Source organism: Sinocyclocheilus anshuiensis, unplaced genomic scaffold (assembly GCF_001515605.1).
Source record: "Sinocyclocheilus anshuiensis isolate Anshui unplaced genomic scaffold, SAMN03320099.WGS_v1.1 scaffold536, whole genome shotgun sequence".
In the NCBI taxonomy this organism is placed as follows: domain Eukaryota; kingdom Metazoa; phylum Chordata; class Actinopteri; order Cypriniformes; family Cyprinidae; genus Sinocyclocheilus; species Sinocyclocheilus anshuiensis.
In genome coordinates, this window is record NW_015557179.1 from 497,712 (window position 1) to 520,351 (window position 22,640).

Below are 22,640 nucleotides of genomic sequence, written 5' to 3' on the forward strand. Positions count from 1 at the left end.
ATTTTTGGCTATTGCTACAAATATACCCCAGCGACTTAAGACTGGTTTTGTGGTCCAGGGTCACATATGGTTAAATTATACTGTTGATTGTACTGACAAACAATTATGATAAACTGAAATATACTTGAATATATTTTCAGTTAAAATGTGTATGTGATGTAATTATATAATCGTAATGATTAAGTTGCAATTTGCAATAGTGAATAACACTACAGTTAAAACTACACCGAACAAAATTATAAATGCAACACTTTTGTTTTTGCCCCCATTTTTCATGAGCTGAACTCAAAGATCTAAGACTTTTTCTATGTACACAAAAGGCCTATTTCTCTCAAGTGAGGTGGATGGATTATCTCGGCAAAGGAGAAGTGCTCACTAACACAGATTTAGACAGATTTGTGAACAATATTTGAGAGAAATAGGCCTTTTGTGTATATAGAAAAAGTCTTAGATCTTTGAGTTCAGCTCATGAAAAATGGGGGCAAAAACTAAAGTGTTGCATTTATAATTTTTTGTATTTATTTTTAAAATTGTACTTAAGTGTGTTAAGAAACAGTCATGAAAGTGTTCTCTGTTTAAGAACACTTAAATGGCAACGACAGTTTTTAATTTTCAAGGTTTGAAGTACACTTCAAGTCCAAATACAATGAGTGCACTTCTTTTTCCACAAGGGCATATACTGTACATCTCTGCAGCTTGCTCTTAATTACAGGTATGATTTACCTAATTAAAGGTCTGCACAGCTTTAAAAAAATGTTTATTCTCCTCTCAGAATGCATATTTGAGGGTTTCCTGGTTAGAAAAAAACTGTAATTTACCTCACGAAAAGGGAAAAAAACAACAAAGTGTGAACTGCAAAAGACATTTTTATATAGGCACACGTTAAAATTATATTTAGGTTGACATGATTGCCAATAAGCTCTGTTTATCCTAGACACTTGTGCTGATTTCTGTCACTCGGGTGATGTACTTCACTAAACTCCAGAAACAAAAGCGTTACCAAACTCTTGTGTTACAGAGTAACACAATCCTCTAGCCTAACCAGCTTACATTTGGCCTGGAAGTGTAGAGAATTAAAGGTCCCATATTTTACACCTTTCTGGAGTTTTATTTAGGTTTTGATATCCTTAAGAATATATATTTGCGGTATAAGTACCAAAAACCATCTCAATATATTTTTACAGCAGAAGTCACAATGGTTTGTGAAAAATCGCAGCTACTTTATGCAGGCTGTGTGCCTTTTACTGTGGACTGACTGTTTTGAAACTTATATGGTAGTTGCCTAGCACCTAGACCTCAGTTATCATGAAAAAAGCCAGGAAATTTCAGTTTTGACAATATGGGACCTTTAAAAATAATCAGTAAGTTATAACTTATTGCTTGCTGACGTAGATAACCCGATGCAAAATCGATTAATTAATGCTAATTAAACGTAAGGGTACAAAAAGGATACTAAAGCAAGGCTGAGTCAGCATGGAGATGACTTTATACTGTGCACTACTCAGTGCTGGCACAGGAGGCTAAAGTACATAACGTTACTACATTGAGCTAACACCTGCTGGCTAGCTTGTTTGACTAGCCAGAGAGTTAGTTGTTGTTGCAATGCCAGATACAAGCATTGACAATATAAGAATATTATAAACATCATTATCTGCATTAATGCACAAGGGTTGAAAAAAGATCAAAACGAATAATACTCACGCCTGCAGTTCCTCGGCTCTGTGTCAGTTGGCTGTTAAACTGCGATGTGGGACAGACGCGTTCAGTTGGAGGAGGACTAGCCTGTCTAACCTCTTAAAGAGACAGGCAACACAAAAAATATGTACAGCGCAAAACTTTTACAAATCATTCACTGTCGTTCATGCAGTTTAATATACAAATTAAAAGGCACCGGCTGTGATAATGATTAAATAAAGGTTCTTCATTGTGAGACATTCTTATTGATGAAGAAATCCTAACAAGCCCATCTCTCACAGAAGAGAACTGTAGAAAGGAAATATTTTAATTTTTATTTAATGACATCAAAAGTGATTTATGAATACATCTTAAATGGCAGCAAGCAATGACAAGATTCAAACATTTTAGTCATGAATTTAAATATCACAAGATTATATTTTTCAGCATCAAGTCAAAAAGGTAAGAGCATCTGAGGCATATGCACCTGCACATCCACAAAGATTTCTCCAGTGAAGAGTTTCTTGAAGGTTTGTATTTCGGTGCCTGTGTCTTCCTTAACAACAGCATACAAAATGATCCTAAGTGCATCCAGCTGGGGCTTCATAGAGGAGAGCTCAGAGGCCTCGGAGATGACACAATCACACATGCATGCCTATATGAGTTTACAATAGACCCAAAAATGGAATGATACCGAAATCGGATTGTTTTTACCTCCTTACACAATCATCCAGGCCTTCACACAGCCATGGCACTGCACCACACTTTCCTACTGTGTTTTGCTTCTCATCTGACAGAGTAGCTCGAAAAAAGATATTGACATTCTATACACACACACACACACACACACACAGGTTTGTTTTTATGGTTTATGGGGACTCTCCATAGGCGTAATGGTTTTTATACTGTACAAACCGTATTTTCTATTGCCCTACACCAACCCTACCCCTAAACCTACCCCTCACAGGAAACTTTCTGCATTTTTAGATTTTCAAAAAAACTCATTCTGAATTATTTATAAGCCTTTTGAATTACAGGGACACTGAAAATGTCCTCATAAATCACCTTCTCCTTGTAATACCTATGTCATACCCATGTTATTATACAAATGTGTGTCCTCATAAACCACATAAACATGCACACACACACACACACACACACACAGGTGTTAAAAGAAGTGCCAGATGAAAAGAATAAAGCTTATTGAAATTATAAACAATCCATACTGAAATCACACTGCTCTATTGATCTAACAAAATTATATAAATTACATGAAATGGTTGAGATATGAAGGCAGTTACACATTTTTATATGACCTCACCAACTCCTGATGTCAAAGGTATGTGTTGTCTATACCTCCAGACTTGCCAATAAAAGTTTTGTTATTTTTTTTATTTTATTGTTTATTTATTCATTACAGAACAAAGCCAACATGGCATACAATAACTATATACAAACCAGGGTTTGCATTAAAAAAAAAAAACTATAGGGGTGACACAATATTTATGCACACCTGGAATCTCATAAAGGCTTTTTAAGGAAGAGGTCTGTATAGGAGTGCAGTAGAGCAGCGAACACTCATTACAGAGATGACATCAAATACAGAAAGTTTAGTTCCACTACTTTTGTACTAACAGATAATATTTAGGATATTGAAATATCATGACATAATTATATGATAACTGCTTATGTTGGTTTATAAAATGTTGTAACATAAATGGGGAATTCTAAACAAATATTCATAAATATATTAATTTAAAATACTGACCTAAAATATGACTTGAAATGAAAATATGACTTAAAGTGTACTGAAGGTACTGAATTCACTGGGCATACAGTATCCACCAATAGAAAAAGAGTAAAGTATACAATATCTATACTGCTGATATAGCACATTATTGCCCTCTACAGGCTAATGTACAGCCCTGTACCTGGAGCAGCTGGCATTATCTATATAGCATTTACCTTTTAAAATATTCTGTACATTACACTCTTATGGGTCAGACAGACTCTCTGCTGTGGATACTGATGATCTATCCATCCAAAAATGTACATCTGTTGATTGTTATTTCATGCACCTGTTATTGCTTTATGTACAAATGAAGATATGTCACTGTGGTCCTGGAGAAGATGTGTACCAAGAGAAGATGTTTGGCCATTTTTATCTTTGTACACATGTTTTGAGGACATTATTATAACCACGAGAGCCCTGTATACACTAATAAAATTGCACATTGATTTAGGCCTATGTGACAATTAGGACATATACAGGTGCATCTCAATAAATTAGAATGTCGTGGAAAAGTTCATTTAGGTATGTTAATTTTGTGAGGCTCTCATAATAATCTCAGCCATAAAGTGATATATTTCAGAAATAAAGTGAACATCACATCTTTCTGAAAATTCAACACAGATATTTGCAGAATATGTTTGTACTTCATGAGTTCCTGAGCTCTTTCCACTACATTAGCACATAGCCAGTCCCAGGTGTGTTTGCTTACAAGTGTTAAGAACTTGATTATGTAAGATGATACAGTTAGGTTAGTGGATCTGGGCCAGCTCTGTTTTGGTGGTAATAGTTATTTTTAGGGGAGAGGGGCAGAGGCCAGTTGCTTCTGGCTGTTGTAGGCTGGAATGTGCTGAGATGAAAGTTGTCCCAACATCCCACCTTATCCTGCAGCTGCTACATTCCAGCCGACTGCCGAGCCAACGTGGGAAACGTCCTTCATTTGTTATAGCAGCAACCGCGGTTGCAGTAATTCAAGCTGATTATTACAGTAATGACAATGAAGCAGTGACACAGTAACACAGCACTTAATTGTATTTTTAATCAAAATAAATGTAGTATAATTCATCTGTGTTCCATGCTTCATGCACAGTGACTTCAGGTTTAGTTTGAAGGCTCTAAACTGGTGATGAGATGGCAGTGAGTATCGGGGTGGAGACTGCATGTGTTTATTGATTTACTGTGTTCATAATGAAAGTTCATAAATAGATGGCAGAGTTTCAAATCAGAGACTCAGCTTAGGTTTCATACCCAGCACCAACTGTAAAGTTCACCTAGGTCTCATTGGAGCACTTTCAAGAGTTTCTGTCTTACCCATGTGTCTGGGTTACAGGCCAATCAGCTGTAAGCATACATACCCCACCTACTAAACGTCCTCATTTCAGTTAGCCATTGGCTGACGCACTTCACTCCTCCATGCTTATCTAAAGAGTTTACCTTTAAAAAAATGGGGCAGGGCAGGTGACTAGTTGTGTTTATCGCCGTACACCAATCAGCATCAGCCACATACGTTTTGTACCAAGAGAATGGTAACAAAATATAAACAGATGTTTTTCACCTCAACTAACATCAACCTTTCAACCTGTGTACTTTTGCCACAATTACATCATCATCTTAATACAAAAACTGACCTACCTAACATAAAGACATAAAACACATGCATATATCCACATAATGTTTTATGTACAATATATTCTATTTCTAAGCACTGAAGATCAACATAATATCTTGTTATGCATTATACATTATGCTATTATTATGTATTAATTCTCTCTCTTGCATGAAGCAGAAGCAACAATAACACCTTCCTGATAAAACTAAAATGATGCACCTCATCCACACCAACTGGAATCATATTCTGGATAAAGAGATAAAGATTAAGTGCTCATTTTCAGTGAGTGAACCTGGTTGACAAGAAAGATAAATTAAAAGAATTAAAAAGAATTAAAACACACAGAAATGCCTTAAAATTTCTGAAGAATTCAGAAACCAACTACCCTATTAAGGTGCACCAGTCAACAAAGCTCTGCATAACAGGCCTCTGTGTTTGAGTGATACAAAAGAAGCGAAATTTGAAGTTTGCCAAAAAGCTCATTAACAAGCTGTTGTGGTCAAATAACCACAAAACCAGCTTTTTTTGTAAAAAATAGTAAAAATACAAACAATGCCCACACTTTAAAACATCTAAATTGCAATATGATGATGGCATTCCCTATAGAATGACTATATGTCTTGTTGAAATCAAACAAGAATGGATGGAAATACCATTGGAGAAAGTGTTACAGTCTGCTGAAAGTAAAGCGTAGGAGAAAGTTAATCTTTTAGCTGGACAATGATCTCAAACACAAGGACAAATGAACACTAGGGTGACACATGAAAAGAGGTGAATGTCCTACAATTGTCCCCATTACTGTCCAGTTGAAAAAGTGGCTTTTTTTTTAAAACTGAGCTGTGTCATCCCACTAAACTCTGTTTGGAGGAATGGGTCTAAATCATATCTGAGTTTCAGTACCTAAAATATTATTGTACAGTAGGAGTTTTAGGTACAATGAGAGAACTTGGTTAGAATGCTGAACATCCTCTATAACTAAACATTTGTTAACACTTTTGTTTAGGGACCAATTCTCACTATTAACTAGTTGCTTATTAGCACGCATATTACTAGCATATTAGCTGTTTACTACTACGTATAAAGCACATATTAATGCCTTATTCTGCATGACCATCTTTTAGATCGCTTAACCCGACCCAATTCCTAAACTTAACAAACTTACGAACTATTAATAAACAGCAAATTAGGAGTTTATTGGTACAGGTCTTGAAATCAGCATAATGGATAGGTCTATATTTCTTTCCATGTGATTTAAAAAAACAGCAATAGCTGTGGATTATTGGACATGAATAGTTCTGTCATATATGTAGACCAGGAGTGGACCAGTCATACACACACAGTACACAGGGCTACTGACTATCAGCCATGAACTTTTAAACCAGCTCATTATAGACCTGCTTGCATCCGTTCAATTTTCTGATCCTGTTTGTTCGGGTTTGTTTTCTGACAAGATTGTTGGGCCATTTCTGAACAGCTACCACATATCTACTCACAGCTGAAGGACCATAGTTCATGAAGTGTGGTCTCACGTGCTCACCTGTTTGTCCGTGTGTAGTTTCAAATTGTCAATGGACATAATTACCAGTGTTTTTGCTGTTGTTGTTGTTTATCAGAGTTCATCTTTTATGCCACATGTCTCATGTCTCAGTTCAACAAGAAACTGACCTTTGTCTCGCCATCTCACTTCATTGACTAATTTTTTCGCTAAAAATTCTCCCCCCAAAATAAAATTTCTACACTTCTCACCAACTGCAAAATTATAACATTATAATGCTTATGCTAAACACATCTGTTCACAGAAAAGCATCAATACATTTATTCAGCATCTATGCAATCCACTGTCACAGTTCAGTCAGTTGGGTAAAGTTAGGTCATTCCTATAGGTTCCTATAGATTTTGTTTGTCTTTCTGCTCAAATGTAAAAGCAGAATGTTTAATCCTATGTAGGGGTGCCTAAAGAACTGGAGAGTAACTAAGATCACAATCCTGCCATGTCACCAATTTTGCATTTGACAGCAGGGCATTAGACTGGGGAGGGCCTGTACTAAAAGTTTCTTTAAGTGTTTACTAAATGACAATAAACTTGCCTTCTATCAAGTCGAGTCACCATTATATATATAGCGCTTTAGATTGTTTTAAGGCAGTGTCACAGTAATAAACAAGGAAATAACAGAATCAGTGATGCAGACTTAAGTGAGACGAATTCAAATTCTGCTGCAAAGCAACCCAAAATTGTCATTATTCAGCTCAAATTCATGTTTTAGAGCTCTTGAAATATTTTGAGATTTTGAGAGAGATTTAGTGGTATGCAACTCAAACACCCCAGATCAGAGAATGAAGCAACAAAATAAAATGTATAAAAATAAATTATGTACACTATTAGGCTACAATAATTAATAAATACATTAATTTTGCAAAGTTGTGATCCAGTGGGTCTTCCTAATTTGACATTTCAACCCTTGGTCACATCCTGGCTTGACCCATATTGCACCTTTGAAGCTTTGAAATGGAACATTTAATTGAGAATGTGGAAATCTTCAAACTACAATTGACAGCAGAAATGGAAATAAGAAGTGGTCATATCAAGATACATAATAATCCAAAACCTGCACATTATAAGCACAGTCTAAGCATAGACAGTTCAAACAAAGATAAGGACAACATGTCTTGGAACAGACCTTGATTGTTATACGTTAAACCACAGTGTTTTTAAAAGGTTTTTGCAATACATTTATTACACTACCACAGAAAAATACATTTTTGCCAAGCACATGTCCTTTTCAAATGAGAGGAGTGCTGTATAATTCAATCACATCTGCAACTTCACCACACCCCTTCAGATTTTATATTACTTGACATAACTTTTCCACAAAGTTCAGGTCTGTTTGTAAAAGCTCCAGCCCTGATACTTATTAGTGTGATGTGAGGATGATTTCAAGCCCACAAGTGTCCACTATGTCCACTGACAACAGCAATCCTCCCACCACAAAGAAAACCTTCCTATTACAGAGCTGAGCGCACAAGGGGTTAACAGAGTGTTTCTGAAAGTTTGAATGTCCTCCCCTCAAACAACACCCCCTGGAATGGTCTTCCCCACTAGTTCACATGACACGTGTGTATGTGTGTATATTTGTGAGTGAGAGAGTGAGTAAAGCTTAGTGTGTGTGTTTTCTTTCTGCCATATATAGGGGCAAACTTGCTGAGATGAGGTTGTGTGTTATATAGTCTGTGAACTATCTGTAAACCTCACTTTCTTTCTATCTTTCTTCTATACCCTCGGGACTATAAGAAGTTCTGCATACTTGGCCTGCTTTAACCACAGTTGGAGGAAAATTATTAAGAATTTGATAGATTACTTTGTCCTGTTGATTTTGAAGATCTGTTCAGTTGCTGGCAAACATGGAAGGACTGAATGACGTTCATGATGACGGATCCTTCATGTTCACCTCAGAGTCTGTGGGAGAAGGGCATCCAGGTGATTTTCAATCTGAACTTTTAAATTAAACTCTCAAAAATGTGCTTTTTAAAACTTTGTAGTATGTACTACATAACTTTTGTATTCTTTACCTGGGTGCTTGCTTGGAGAAAAACCCTAAAGACATGTAGCTACCTATAGACGAATTCACCTGCCTCAACAAGTCATTGGAGCATATAGAAGTTGTGAGCTGGTTAAACAACAGTTCCTACAGAAATAAGCTGCTTAAGCAACAGTTCAATGGGGTTCATTCACACTTTCAGTAACAATACTTCCACAGTACCATGTGCTTAGCTGGTATTTCATTGAGTGAAAGTGTAGTAGACAAAAATAGTCAATTAGGGGTCATGACTTTTACAAGGGTGTTAAATTCCTGCCTATCACTTGGTGGCTTTTCTCAGTTACATATTTACTATGCAATTTATTTCATAATGAACTTACTTATGCAAAGAATGATTTGATTATGACACCATCCCATGGCTGTATAATGAGTCAATTATTGGCACACCTGTATGCCAACAGATTTTGCTTCAGTAGTTATTTCTGTTTCAGGTGGGAACTTGCCAGACCTCACATTTCTTATCGACCATACTGCGGTTCTCTCATGTCATGCTACAAGGCCAAAGTGCTATAAACAGTTTCATATGCTGCACTCCTGAAATTTGTCAAGTCAGTTTGATTAACATTTCACAATACATATTTCAAACCTTCTTTAAAGAAAACTTAATGATGCTTAATGAGTTTTAATGACTTTTAATCTAATCCGGTCTGGTTCCTCCTAGACAAATTTTGCAAACCTGTCTGGTTCACATGAACAATTTTGAGAGTCTTGCTAAACATCTCACATCAGCACATATTTCAGCAGATCAATCAATAGGTGTACATGTGCAGGACGCAAAAAAATCTATTCCATAATGCTCCAGACTGAAGCGACCTCATAGATTTGCCTTGTTTGTCTTATATTATCACCTGAGATGTTGTTTTTGACAGCGTAGTTTCTGATGTAACTCAACTAAACTGTTGCCTCAGCTAGCAGCACAAATATAGACTGAGTGAATGATTCTGAAAGGAGAGGACCACCGGTATTGTCCTCCAGCTGCTCAGCTGGGGTTTTGCTTTGTCGGGATTCCTATGTCCTACAGTCTTGCTATAGGACAGGCATTTCAACTCTGAATTTCAACTGAAACTTTCTGGTGTTATAACTTTAAATGCACACTTGAACCTTCATCTGAATCATTACATAACTTAGTTTTATTATGGTGTGATTTCGTTAATAGATAAAATCTGTGACCAAATCAGTGATGCAGTTCTTGACGCACACTTGAAGCAGGACCCGGATGCTAAAGTGGCCTGTGGTGAGTGAACATTTTTAATCACAAACAAAATAAACACATAAAATCCTTCTGTATAAGCACGAGTGTCAATATACTCTTTGAAAGTTTATAGTCCAACAGCTGGTCACTTATCTTGACGCTTGTTCAGTTATAGAGTGACCATTTCTTGTACTCTTTCTGTCCCTAAAGTTTAAGGGCAATTAAATGGATAACATCTTCATGTCTAAATTTAACCTAGCAATGGATTATACAGTGGCAACTTCCATTTTTTAAGGGTCGTTTGACTACACTCTAAAAAATGCTGGGTTGTTTCAACCCAACTTTGGGTCAAATATGGACTAACCCAGCTTTTGGGTTAAAAATTTAATCCAACGATTGGGTTAGTCCATATTTGACCCAAAGTTGGGTTGAAACAACCCAGCATTTTTAGAGTGTAATTAAGGTTGTTTTAATCATCAGAAACTGTTTGTAAGACTGGTATGGTACTTCTCTGCGGTGAGATCACATCTCGGGCCAACGTTGACTACCAGAATATTGTGCGTGACACCATTAAACACATTGGATACGACAACTCTGAAAAAGGTCAGGAGCAATACATATTTTGATATTCAGCATACCGCCTGGTACTTTTGATCTATACCAGGGCTGTCCAAACTCGGTCCTGGAGGGCCGGTGTCCTGCAGAGTTTAGCTCCAACTTGCCTCAACACACCTGACTGGAAGTTTCTATGCCTAGTAAGAGCTTGATTAGCTGGTTCAGGTGTGTTTAATTAGGGTTGGAGCTAAACTCTGCAGGACACCGGCCCTCCAGGATCGAGTTTGGACAGCCCTGATCTATACTAACTCATCCACCATTTTTTCCCACTCTTTCCTCTGTTCAGGCTTTGACTATAAAACCTGCAATGTGCTGGTGGCTCTCGAGCAGCAGTCTCCTGATATAGCGCAGGGTGTCCACATTGACAGACATGAAGAAGACATTGGAGCTGGAGACCAGGTCCGAACACAACGGATGTGTAAAAATGTGTTTGAGCACATAATTCGTGATAAACATCCTCATTTTGCATTTCCATTGTGTTTTAGGGGCTCATGTTTGGCTATGCCACTGATGAGACGGAGGAGTGCATGCCACTCACAATTGTCCTCGCTCACAAACTCAATGCCAAAATGGCCGAACTGCGGCGGGATGGCACCATCCCATGGCTCCGCCCAGACTCAAAAACTCAGGTCAGCAAAACAAGAATGAAAAAACGAAATGTTATGCTTAGAAGAAAAACCAAAAAGGTTGTGAAGTTACTTTTGCACACTTGTATTCGAAAGTTTATATAATTGAGTCTTTAAAGCCACAATGTGCAGGTTCAAAGCCCCTGACTGACATTGACCATGCTATCTTATCTGACAAGTGTTCATTGAATCAACACATTGGCCAATAGGTGTGACGCCTGTTGAGCAAGATAGTGACCATGAGGCGGTCTCTTTTAATGCTTGAGAGAAAATGACCCCCAGCATGACATCCAGGCCTCCGGTCCTTACTTTTCACAGTGGGACAGAGGACACGGCTGTGCACCCGTCAATCTCAGGAGCATGCCAGCAACTCAAGCTGGACAGTTTTCAGGAAGCTGAAACCTCTGGTCTATTTTAGAGTTCTGCCATTTTCATACGTACAGAAGGAAATGTCCTTCAAATTCCCTATGTCAAAAAAATGTTTTCCTATATGATTTCCACAACTCCAGGTCACTGTGCACTACAAACAGGAGAATGGCGCTGTGATACCTTTGCGTGTCCATACAGTGGTCATCTCCGTCCAACATGATGACTACATTTCACTGGAGGAGCAGCAGCGTATTCTGAAGGAGAAGGTCATCAAAGCTGTGGTGCCAGCAAAATATCTCGACGATAATACTGTCTACCATCTGCAGCCAAGTGGACGCTTTGTCATCGGAGGGCCTCAGGTGAGCACCTTCTGTCAATTGGTTGTATGGAACACTGTTGTATAATGCACTTTTAACATCGACACCAAAACAGCACTGGCTCTGACATTGTAGCGGAACATGGCGAGCCATGGTGAGCTTCATTAAGATGAAGAGCTGTTTCATGTTTCTTCACAAAATTCTCCCTTTGTTTTTCCACAGGAAAAAATAACTGCCTATTGGTTTGGAATGACAAGAGGATGACAGAATTTTCATTAAACCATAAAACAATCTTTGCTTTTCAGGGAGATGCTGGTGTCACGGGTAGGAAGATTATTGTAGACACATATGGTGGATGGGGGGCTCATGGTGGTGGGGCCTTCTCTGGAAAGGACTACACCAAGGTGGACCGCTCTGCTGCCTATGCTGCACGCTGGGTGGCTAAGTCTCTGGTGAAGGCCAAACTGTGCAGAAGAGTGTTGGTTCAGGTGAGACGAAAGTGTAGACACCTTCAATAACATCTTACCAGTTTAAAAACTGTGAACAATGTATAAGGTTGTGTCTAGACAAAAAAGTTGATCCACATTATTGACAAATTTTATCTGGTATGGATTAAAACTAGGTGTCTTATGCCATTGGAGTCGCGCACCCTCTCTCAATCTCCCTCTTCACCTATGGCTCATCGGAAAAAACAGAGAAGGAGTTGCTACAGATTGTCAACAAGAACTTTGACCTCCGACCAGGTGTCATTGTTAGGTAAACAATAAGATAATACGTTGTTATTATGTTCTTCTACTTTATGAAGAGAAAACAACTATTTCTGTTTTTCAGCCTTAAAAACCAAATGGTTAATTTCAGTATTTTGTGTGGGTGAGTTAAAATAGAGGGAGACATTATTTACATGGAATTTAGTTCACTAAAATAAGGGAGAATTATTCTGTTATTACATCTGTTCAGTAAGTGCCAAGTAATGTTATACCCATCCAAACAGGTTTGCTTAGAGTAAAATATCATCTAGCCTACTTTTAGTAGATGAAAACAACATTTTAGTCAATGAGTAAGCACAAAATAAAACCAAATTAACATTTTATATATTAATTTAAACAATATTTATCAATATTTAACAAAAACAGCAAGTGAAAACTGTCCTTGTGAAAGCTCTTGAAATATCGAGGGCACTACTGTAATACAATATTGTGAATTCTTTACACTTTAGTCATTTAATGTCCAGGTTTTACTGTGTTAAGTGTATTTACAGCATGACTTGCACATTCTGACTAACTTAGTTCAAGTTCACATGTTTGCACCACTTTGGGCATATTCAAAGGTGTAATATTATGAATATGTGTTTGTGTACCTGGTATTATTTACATTATTGGGACCAAATGTCCCCATAAGAATAGTAATACCAGTAATTTTTGACCTTGTGAATTCATTTTTTGGTCCCCATTAAGAAAACAGCTTATAAATAACACTAAATAAATTTTTCTGAAAATCTAAAAATGCAAAAAGTTTTCTGTGAGGGGTAGGTTTAGGCCTACAGTTTGTACAGCATAAAAACCATTACATCTATGGGAAGTCCCCATAAAACAGTGTGTGTATACTGGATCTTAAAAATATGTGACATGAACTAAAAAAAGAAAAAAGAAGAAGAAAAGAATTACACTGGTTACAATCCTGCTCTATCGTCATAGTAATATATGTAAACATGGCATTTCCCAGTTTTTCCTCCAGGGGGAGTATCACTACCACCAATGTACTCGAAATGGCGGTTCTACTTTGTATTAGGTGTCTCTTAATTCAAATTAATTCAGAACGCATTATACATAGTATAACATATAAATTTAGTACAAATATTTAATAAGTACCTATGTAAGTGTAACGGAGGCCAATAAGTAGGCTGCAGTCTTTAGCCTCCTTGTTAGTGCGTCCGCCTCCCATGCCGGAGACCCGGGTTCGAAACCCACTCAGAACGAGGTGTGGCGGAGAGGACCCAGGAGAGAGGGGTTACATAGGCTACATAAATCTGGTAGTCTACATTTGATTAAATTAAGAACAGTTTTGGTTCAAGTAGGATTCAGGTGTGGGCTGTTTGGTGAAAAGCTAACTAACTAACTCAATTTCCACTGACAGGGACCTGAACCTGAAGAGGCCGATATACCAGAGCACCGCCTGCTACGGTCATTTTGGCCGATCAGAGTTCCCCTGGGAGACGGCCAAGAGTCTCAAGGTTTAGAGGCGTGCGAGTCCTACCTTCAGTCATTCAGTCGCTCTTTCCTCCAGCGCTCCTCTCTCAACTGATTTTGGTTCTCTTCCCGCATATGCTACATTTCAGATTAGATGAATATACTGTAAATGTAAAGATTGATAAATGAAAAGACGTCTGTTGTGAAAGGATCCCTCACAACTGTTTCATCACGTCGACACTCATGACAATCGATCATTCCTTAAAACTGAAGTGCGTCCTATCCCAGCTTGCCATAGAGAAAACTTAAAGTAATCAACTTTAAGTAATCAGATTAATTACTTTAAAAAGTGTAAGTACTGTGACTCTGTGGTGCTATCAAAATATTACTCTGTCAGCAGCAACACTGGAGGGAGTTTTGGGCGGGAATAGCCTATCTGTTTTTCCGATCAACGGAGGAGGGTTCGGAAAAACGGGAAAAAACACATTTCAGCTTTATACTTAAAATTATGTAAATCACAATTATTCGTAATTTACTACATTGCAATTTCTTTTCCTCTATCATGAGTCAAATAGCTACTATTTAATCGGGTTTTCATTGTGGCTGTAACCTGAGTTACAGCAACGTGTTGTTATAAGCATAATGTGAACCATTGGGAGCTTTAGGTTTTATACATGTTATACAATCTGAGAATCATATTCCTTGCATCATATTTACAGTCTTAAAAGGGTCTAATTTGTGTGCCTTTTTCTTGCATCATAAGAACATTAGCTTTTTATGCTTCATTTGTGACTGTATTAATCTCATTAATGTTTGATAATGGCAGAGGGATATTTTTAGAATATTGTTGTTTATGTGTACAGATCCTGTGCTGGTCTTACATTAATTGTCACCACTGGACAGTGAGCATGTGTATGTGTGTTTATGTACTTCAGTTATGAACAAAGCCAGATAATGTTGCACACTTGAGATGTGTGTGAAAGCCACTCATTTGTTTTCTTTAGACTTCGGAGTCAGAGGCATTAACCCTTAAAAACTCTATAAACCATCTTATTCTTACCGTTTTCTTTCAGATTTTCAACTTTTGTCTTTAAGATTGAATTTGAGATCTGACATGTAAATAATTGTGAATAATTAAAAGTGTGGAAAATTCTTCATATATGTCTGGTGTCAGAATGGATGTCTTTAAACACAATAAATGACTCGTTTATTGGTTAATATGCCAACCAGCATGACTGAAGCAAAGCATTTGATAAGTCAAACAAGAATAACAAATTCGAATGTGTTTAAATAAACTCCAAGGCCATGGTGACCACTAACAGGAATTGTGTGACAGTCTACATGACTTAAGCAAAGTTCATTCACAGAGATAAGAGAAAAGTTAATGAGAGTAATGTTTGATTCTGCTTTATTTCCATACATTTTAAGGCAAATTTAAAAATGAGTGATTCAGTCTTTGGTTGAAACAAAGGCACATGAAGATATTTTTTGCTATCTTGTATATCATTAAATGCTAATGTGTGGCAGAGTCTTGTTGAATGATGACAGCATGTTTGCAACAGTACAGCTATTGACCGTCAGACTCCAGAGTCCAAGTTTAAGCAAACTTAATAGATAATACATGAAGGAACACAAGTCTAGGCAAAAGGTAACGCAGGAAAATTACTCTTAACAGGTTTCTTAACTAGTCAAAAATGACCTTTTCACCCTCACGTTGACCTCTTATTTATTTTTCCCCCTTTGAAACACAAAATGAAAATAGTTGCAGACTTTTGAAGATGCAGGTTCTTTGCTTGTTACTTTAAAAATTAATCTCATGGTGACCATGTCTGTTAAGCACCAAAAAAAAGTGTTATGAGCTACTTTTATGGTGGTCATTACTGTGAATAGTCCGGTGTGGAATAAAGCTGCACAACAATTCGTCAAATTTCTTCTTTTGACTTCCACAGGGAACATAACAGCATTTGAATTAAAAAAAAATGAAGTTGAGTATATGGTGAAGTTTTATTTTTGGATGAATGATTTCTTTACGCAATATCAGAAGTACTTCTGAGTCAATGGTTTAAACAACAAATTAAACCAATTTATGGGGTTAACAGTCCCAATGATGCAATCCAAGCAAAATAAAGCTCTCTGGCTACATGGAGGAAATGTTCTAAATAAGTAACTGAAACAGTTAAACTTTTACTCATATCTGGTGGATCAATGCAGTCTGGAACACAGAGAGAAGATATGTGACAGCAAAAGACAGATCTGAATTCCTGAGCGAAGAGAATTAGCAAACTGAAATGACATGAAAGATGTTTTCAGGACAGCACTGGTGGAATCAAATGGTGAGAAGCATAAATATGGCTCTTATCCTGACAAATTAAATGACAAAACTCCCTTGATAATGACTGAGGAACAATATGATTTTTTTGTCATGCTGGTAGTGTGAAAACATTTGACCAATATAAACCAAACTGCATCTGTTTTTTCAAAACAAACAAAATCAATTATAAACTTGCAGTCCTGCTGCAAGTAATTTTGTCTGCAAAAAAAAACAGCTCACAGAGACCTACTGTACATCTAAGACACCTAAACTAGTCACCCTTTACATTAAAGGGCAGCTTCTGAGTCTTTCATTACTAGACGCTTCCTTGTAACTCCCGTAAACCCCCCACTCAACACACAACAATTCCCACAGTGACAGAAAGAGGGAAACCTATGATCACACTGACCACAGAACTCTCTTCTCAATTACATTTGGTCAAAATGTACAGCAATACTCATAGACTCTACCAATTACTGGAGACTTAATGTGATAAGTTTATGCACCAGTTTCGCGAGAAGTTTTTGCTGATCTCGTTCAGCTTAGTTGTTTACAACTAGCATAATTTTTGCTGCATATGAAAAAAATACATGCCTTATATATTCAAGGCAATTGACATACATTTCTATTAAATATCAGTATTTGGTTTTTGGTATAAGGCACACTGGTAATGACAATCTCCTGAAAAATACATTTCAGACAGCATATGGTGATTAAGGCAAAATGAACCACCTTGATCAGTTATCAAACAGCAGAGATATGTGACAATAAAATGTTATATGATTTAACCATCACTGCCTTTGAAAAAAACAAAAACCTAAAGGCACAGAAAAACATCAGCATTTTTGGATCCATTGTCTTGCAATGTTTGGAATTGGCATGACAACCATTGTTAAAATGCTTGAGTGTTGCAGAAGGCTTCGGATTAGTTTATTATGCTATTGATGCAGCGGTCCTCTAGTTTCACCAATGGACGCATGTAGTTTAGCCAACTAGCAGTCTGTAGTTCCTTTATCCAAGTAACACAGATACTTCAAAATCCCAATGAGATCTAATGGAAACTCCAACACATCCTGGCAATGAACTTTGTTTTTCCCAGTATGGAAGCTGTGCGATTCAAAAGGTCCCCAAAGAGTGAAGAAATCTCTCAATAATGTGCAAAATCTGAGCTGGATTCTTTGGCAAAAGGTAAGCCGGTTGTATGAGAGCCAGGTCCAGTTTCTGTCACTTTCCCGCTGCGGTTGTAGTGTTCTTTTCTAGTGCTGAGGGAGATTGGCAGATACAGGACACTGAGGTTACAGTATGGACAGGCTCTCAGGCTGGTGCTGACTGGCCCCAGCAAGAGACTCTATTTTGTGGTCTCGGCTTACGGACTGTAGAGATTGCCCTCGGGCCAGCACCATCATTGTGTCACTAGATATCCCGGCGAATTCAAAAGCGAATGTGCCGTAGAACAGCATAATAATGAGACAGAAGACCCACTCGAAAATGGCTGATGCATGTTGCAGGACAAAACTCTCCTGGACAAAAAACACCCCGCCTGAGGAAAGTTTCATCAAGGAATCATAGTGAACTCTAAGGCCTGTTTGCATTACAGGAAGAACATGTATGAACTCACTGACTGGGAAAGAAAAGAAGTGCAAAACCTGAAAGCTCAATACAACAGGATATTCTGGGAATAAGTGAGATCTGAGAATATTGCAACAATAAACATGACCAATGAAAAAATAACAGCTACAGGTTACAGCTGTTGAAATTAATCCATTAATGTTTTTAATGCTTTTTTTTTTTTTACATCATAGCTGTTTAATTCTGTTAACTTCAACCACACACCCTCCAAAGTCAATTTGATTTCAGCAAATCCAATTGAGAAAAAAAAGTTCAGGCTACTCACCAAATTCGCTTTGGTTGTTTAGTCTAATTAAAAACGTTTTGTTACAAATGTAGTATTATATGAATAAAGTGTGGCAAAATTGTTACAATATTTATTTTACTTTGCAGATTTGCAATGAGGTCGGTGCTTGCATTACCTGTGCATTTAAATGCATACTGAAAAATCTAAAATCAGTGTTTAATATTTTTAATACATTTTTAAAGATATTTTAAAAAGGAATTTAGAAATAAGAATAACACATACAGAAGCAATCAGCTGTTTTGATATTGGTTTTGGTGGTTTGAGAAATGGTGGTATAATGAATAGAAAATAAATGAATAAAGAGCAAATCATTAATAATATCTAATAATCTAAACTGATTTACAACCCTAATACAAATATCCAATATAATAACATGAGGATGAGTGATAGTGTAAAGGATACTAAGCACCAGGGCTACAAAGGCCAGCAGGGTCATAAAGAGGCGCAAATGACCCACATTATATTCTCCCTGAGTCTTTGCCAGGCGGTAGGTCAGCGCAGACTGCAGACACACAAGCAGCATACTGGTGGGGAAGGCCACCCCTGCTCCAACATAGTGAAGAACCTTGGCGTTATCCACCTGTGAGGGACACCATGACAGAAAACAGTGAGCACAGATTCACCAATCAAAACTACAGATACGCTACAGATACGGTTAACAACATGTCACATGCTGTGGGTGTAGTTTAGCATGTGCGGAGGGAATTCATGGTTACCAATAGGAAAAAAAATTTTCTGCATTTTTTCCTTTATTTGAAGTGGAAAACCCACAAACAAACTTTCTGGAGTGTTTTTTCCTTTCTAAAAATAGCCACATCTCTAGGAATTTTTATTTATTTTTTTCATTTTTCTCAGCTGTGGAAAAATCACATTTAGAAAGCCCTAACGGTTCAGTACAAACTAATAAACTAATAAAAATCAGTTCAGGAAGGACTAATTAAAACCAAACAAAACTTAATCATATTGCAACACAAACTCATATTAAAAACATGTCAACAAATTTTATAAACTTAATCTTTAATCAATGTTACTTGATTTTATAAATATGATTTGCTCACAAAAGCAGATAGAATACACATACATACATATATATGTACATTCAACAGCTTTTTTTTTTGTGCTTTAAACAATGAAAGCTGGGTTATAACTGTCAGTACAGTAAGTCTAAGTGGATCTGGTCAGTTACAAAACCACAGTCCCAAAACTGTCCTGGAGCATATTGGGAACACACAAGAAAATTGCTGTTTATGCAGAATTTCCATTTTTATAGCTGCAAGCTTTGCTGTGCTTGCCAAAATATGACTGTGTGGTGTTTTTAAAGGTCTGAGCACTGAAGGCAGAGAAAGGGGAGTTCGCAATGCCACATCACACATCACATTCAACACCACCAGCAGAGGGCAGCAGAACAAGCACAACTACAATGAGCCCCATTAACTCCACTATAAACCACACAAGACAAGGTCTGTAATACCTGGAAAATGTGAGTAAAAATCAATTTCATGCTTTAAAATCCATATCATGCTTTAAAACATATAATATAAGGAACATAAAACATTTTTAAAAGAAGTCTCCTATGCTCACCAAGGTTTCATTTATATGATCAAAATTATAGCAAAAACTGTGATATTGTGAAATATTATTCCAATTTAAAATAACGGTTTTCTATTGTAAGATATTTTAAAATGTAATTTATTCCTGTAATGCCAAAGCTGTTTTTTTTAGCAGCCATTACTCCAGACTTCAGTGTCACTGTCACATGATCCTTTAGAAATCATCCTAATATGCTTTGGTGCTCAAGAAACATTTCTTATTATCATCAATGTTGACAAAAGTTGTGCTGCTTAATATTTTTGTGCAAACCGTTATAATTTATTTTATTTTTTTTAGAAAAATGACTTTACGGTCACTTTTGATCAATTTAAAGCTTATGTTCATCTTCTGGTTAAAAGTATTAATTTCTTTCCAAACAAACTATTGCATAGCAATCTATTATTGCATAGTATATCAGACAGCATACAATATATATCATTGACCCTCGATCAATCCCTTTCAATAACTTGTTCTGTATTTATACTTTTACTTCTTTTTTGACACACAAACAAAAGCAAAGTATCAAGTGTTGCAGGAGGAACTCTGGAAACCATAAATCAACTCCAGGCTGTCAGCGAACCACTGATTATCTCAGCAAATGATATCCTGTATGTTCCCCTAAGGCTAAAACTTCCCCTTCACTTCAGTGTCTAAATATTGAGCTGCTGTTCCCGTTGCTTACTTGTGCTGTCATTATGACAAGAACATGTTCTCAGCTCTGTAATGTGCAAGATATGTAATGTGCATCTCAGGTTTAAGAACAAGGATTGAAGCTCTTGAAAGCTTCATAGTCTTGTGGGAAACAAGCACAATGGATGAGACTGATGCATTAATCTGCCCAGACAAAACGCTGGCCACTCACATTACACCTTCAAGTGAACACCTGAGTTAAAGGAGTAAAATTAGCTGAAAATGTACTCACGCCATGAAATAAGAGTTTGATTCTTTATTGCAACAGATTTGGCGAAATTTAGCATTACATCACTTGCTCACCAGTGGATCCTCTGCAGTGAATGGGGGCCGGCAGGCCTTCACTTCAGTGTCTAAATATTGAGCTGCTGTTCCCGTTGCTTACTTGTGCTGTCATTATGACAAGAACATGTTCTCAGCTCTGTAATGTGCAAGATATGTAATGTGCATCTCAGGTTTAAGAACAAGGATTGAAGCTCTTGAAAGCTTCATAGTCTTGTGGGAAACAAGCACAATGGATGAGACTGATGCATTAATCTGCCCAGACAAAACGCTGGCCACTCACATTACACCTTCAAGTGAACACCTGAGTTAAAGGAGTAAAATTAGCTGAAAATGTACTCACGCCATGAAATAAGAGTTTGATTCTTTATTGCAACAGATTTGGCGAAATTTAGCATTACATCACTTGCTCACCAGTGGATCCTCTGCAGTGAATGGGTGCCGTCAGAATGAGGGTCCAAACAGCTAATAAAAACATCATCACAATAATCCACAAGTAATCCACATCCATCAATTAACATCTTGTAAAGTGAAACGCTGCTTTTTAACTTTAAACCATCGCTCCTGGCCAAAATGCAAGTCCATAAATAATAATAATGCTTCCATCCATTCAGTCCATCCCTTGTTGTCCTCTCACATCAAAATCCACCAGTATATTTCTTTACAACTGTTTTAGGCAGTATTTGCTTGTAAACGGTGCTTGATCTGTGCATATTTCTCTCCCGTTTCAGATGAGACGATTTTTCCAATAGAAAAAGCAATATTGTGGACGGAGGACTTGTATATTATCCAATTGTTTGAAGTTAAAAACGTCTTGATGAATTTATTACAAACACAGCTTTTCACTTTACAAGACGTTAACTTATGGTCTGGAGCGGTGTGGATTATTTGTGGATTATTGTGATGTTTTTATCAGCTGTTTGGACTCTCATTCTGACGGCACCCATTCACTGCAGAGGATCCACTGGTGAGCAAGTGATGTAATGCTACATTACTCCAAATCTGTTCTGATGAGAAACAAACTCATCTACATCTTAGATGGCCTGAGAGTGAGTACATTTTCAACATATTTTCATTTTGGGGTGAACTATTCCTTTAAGAGAGAGCACTTTATAACATTTCCAAATAAGAAATCCAGGCAAACACTTGGACTCTCAACTAACCACAGTAACAGACATATAAGTGCAGGGTATTTTCTCAAGCCTTGGGCTGCCAAATTAGCAAGAGAAAGGAGCTTCTCTCATATGGACTTGCTTTAACGTGGTTGAATGCCTGCCTTACATAAAAAAACTTGTAGATCTGTTTCACTGTCTCTTTTTGTGCAGACAGTGTTTTAAGAACAATAAAAACATATTTAAGAGTTTGACAGCATACAATAAGTAGGGCTGTCAAATCCAAATCTTATTCAAATTGCATAATACCTTTTTCAGCATCTCAAGTTTGTCTTTAAGATGCTGTGAAAAGTTAGCTCCACTTTGAACTTTTTGTTCTGCTGGGTTCCTTTTTTTCAAATACATGAACTGGACCTGTGTGCACAGCTCCACTCTTTCTATGCTGTGTGCTTTCAGTAAGTGTGGATTGGCAAGGCATGTTGCCCGTAGTAGCAGTAATAGTAGACTTTGCAAAAGCATAAGAGTGGTATTTCATGCTTGAATTGCTCTGACGGCACCAAAAAAAAAAGAGTTCAGTTTTTTTTTTTGCTTTCTGAAAAGCCTCCCATGGACTGGTGTTGAAAATTAGCATGTGTGCTAAAACACTTAAGCAAGTGCATATGGTTTGTCCAATGTAACTGTGACGTCCATGTTAAATAAAAATATAATAATAATAATTAATTGCATTCATTTTTTATCACATCATTATTTAAAAAAAATAATAATAA

At 37.1% G+C, this 22,640-nt stretch overlaps 2 protein-coding genes and 1 pseudogene across 3 annotated transcripts in view; 1 reads left to right on the top strand and 2 right to left on the bottom strand.

The window, feature by feature from the left end:
* Positions 1 to 2,239, bottom strand: part of LOC107678535 (redox-regulatory protein FAM213A-like) — an 8,287-nt pseudogene extending 6,048 nt beyond the window's left edge.
* Positions 2,240 to 8,208: 5,969 nt separating this feature from the next.
* Positions 8,209 to 14,277, top strand: mat1a (methionine adenosyltransferase 1A). Of its 2 annotated transcripts, none has more exons than XM_016473822.1 (9): positions 8,209 to 8,547; positions 9,825 to 9,902; positions 10,341 to 10,463; positions 10,762 to 10,874; positions 10,961 to 11,104; positions 11,611 to 11,829; positions 12,093 to 12,275; positions 12,410 to 12,543; positions 13,921 to 14,277. In XM_016473822.1, exons 1-9 carry the CDS (start codon positions 8,472 to 8,474, stop codon positions 14,021 to 14,023), a joined length of 1,173 nt encoding a protein of 390 aa, XP_016329308.1. In that variant the 5' UTR covers positions 8,209 to 8,471; the 3' UTR covers positions 14,024 to 14,277. The 2 variants fall into 2 exon arrangements, with proteins under 2 accessions (XP_016329308.1, XP_016329309.1); XM_016473823.1 differs by lacking the exon at positions 8,209 to 8,547 and adding an exon at positions 8,598 to 8,732.
* Positions 14,278 to 14,724: 447 nt separating this feature from the next.
* Positions 14,725 to 22,640, bottom strand: part of LOC107678495 (transmembrane protein 150A-like) — a 35,343-nt gene continuing 27,427 nt past the window's right edge. Inside the window, exons 5-6 of the mRNA XM_016473775.1 lie at positions 18,602 to 18,779; positions 14,725 to 17,824 (exon numbers count right to left, since the gene is read on the bottom strand). Coding sequence (XP_016329261.1) covers positions 17,580 to 17,824; positions 18,602 to 18,779 — 423 coding nt within the window. The 3' untranslated portion in view covers positions 14,725 to 17,579. The remainder of the gene's footprint in view (positions 17,825 to 18,601; positions 18,780 to 22,640) is intronic.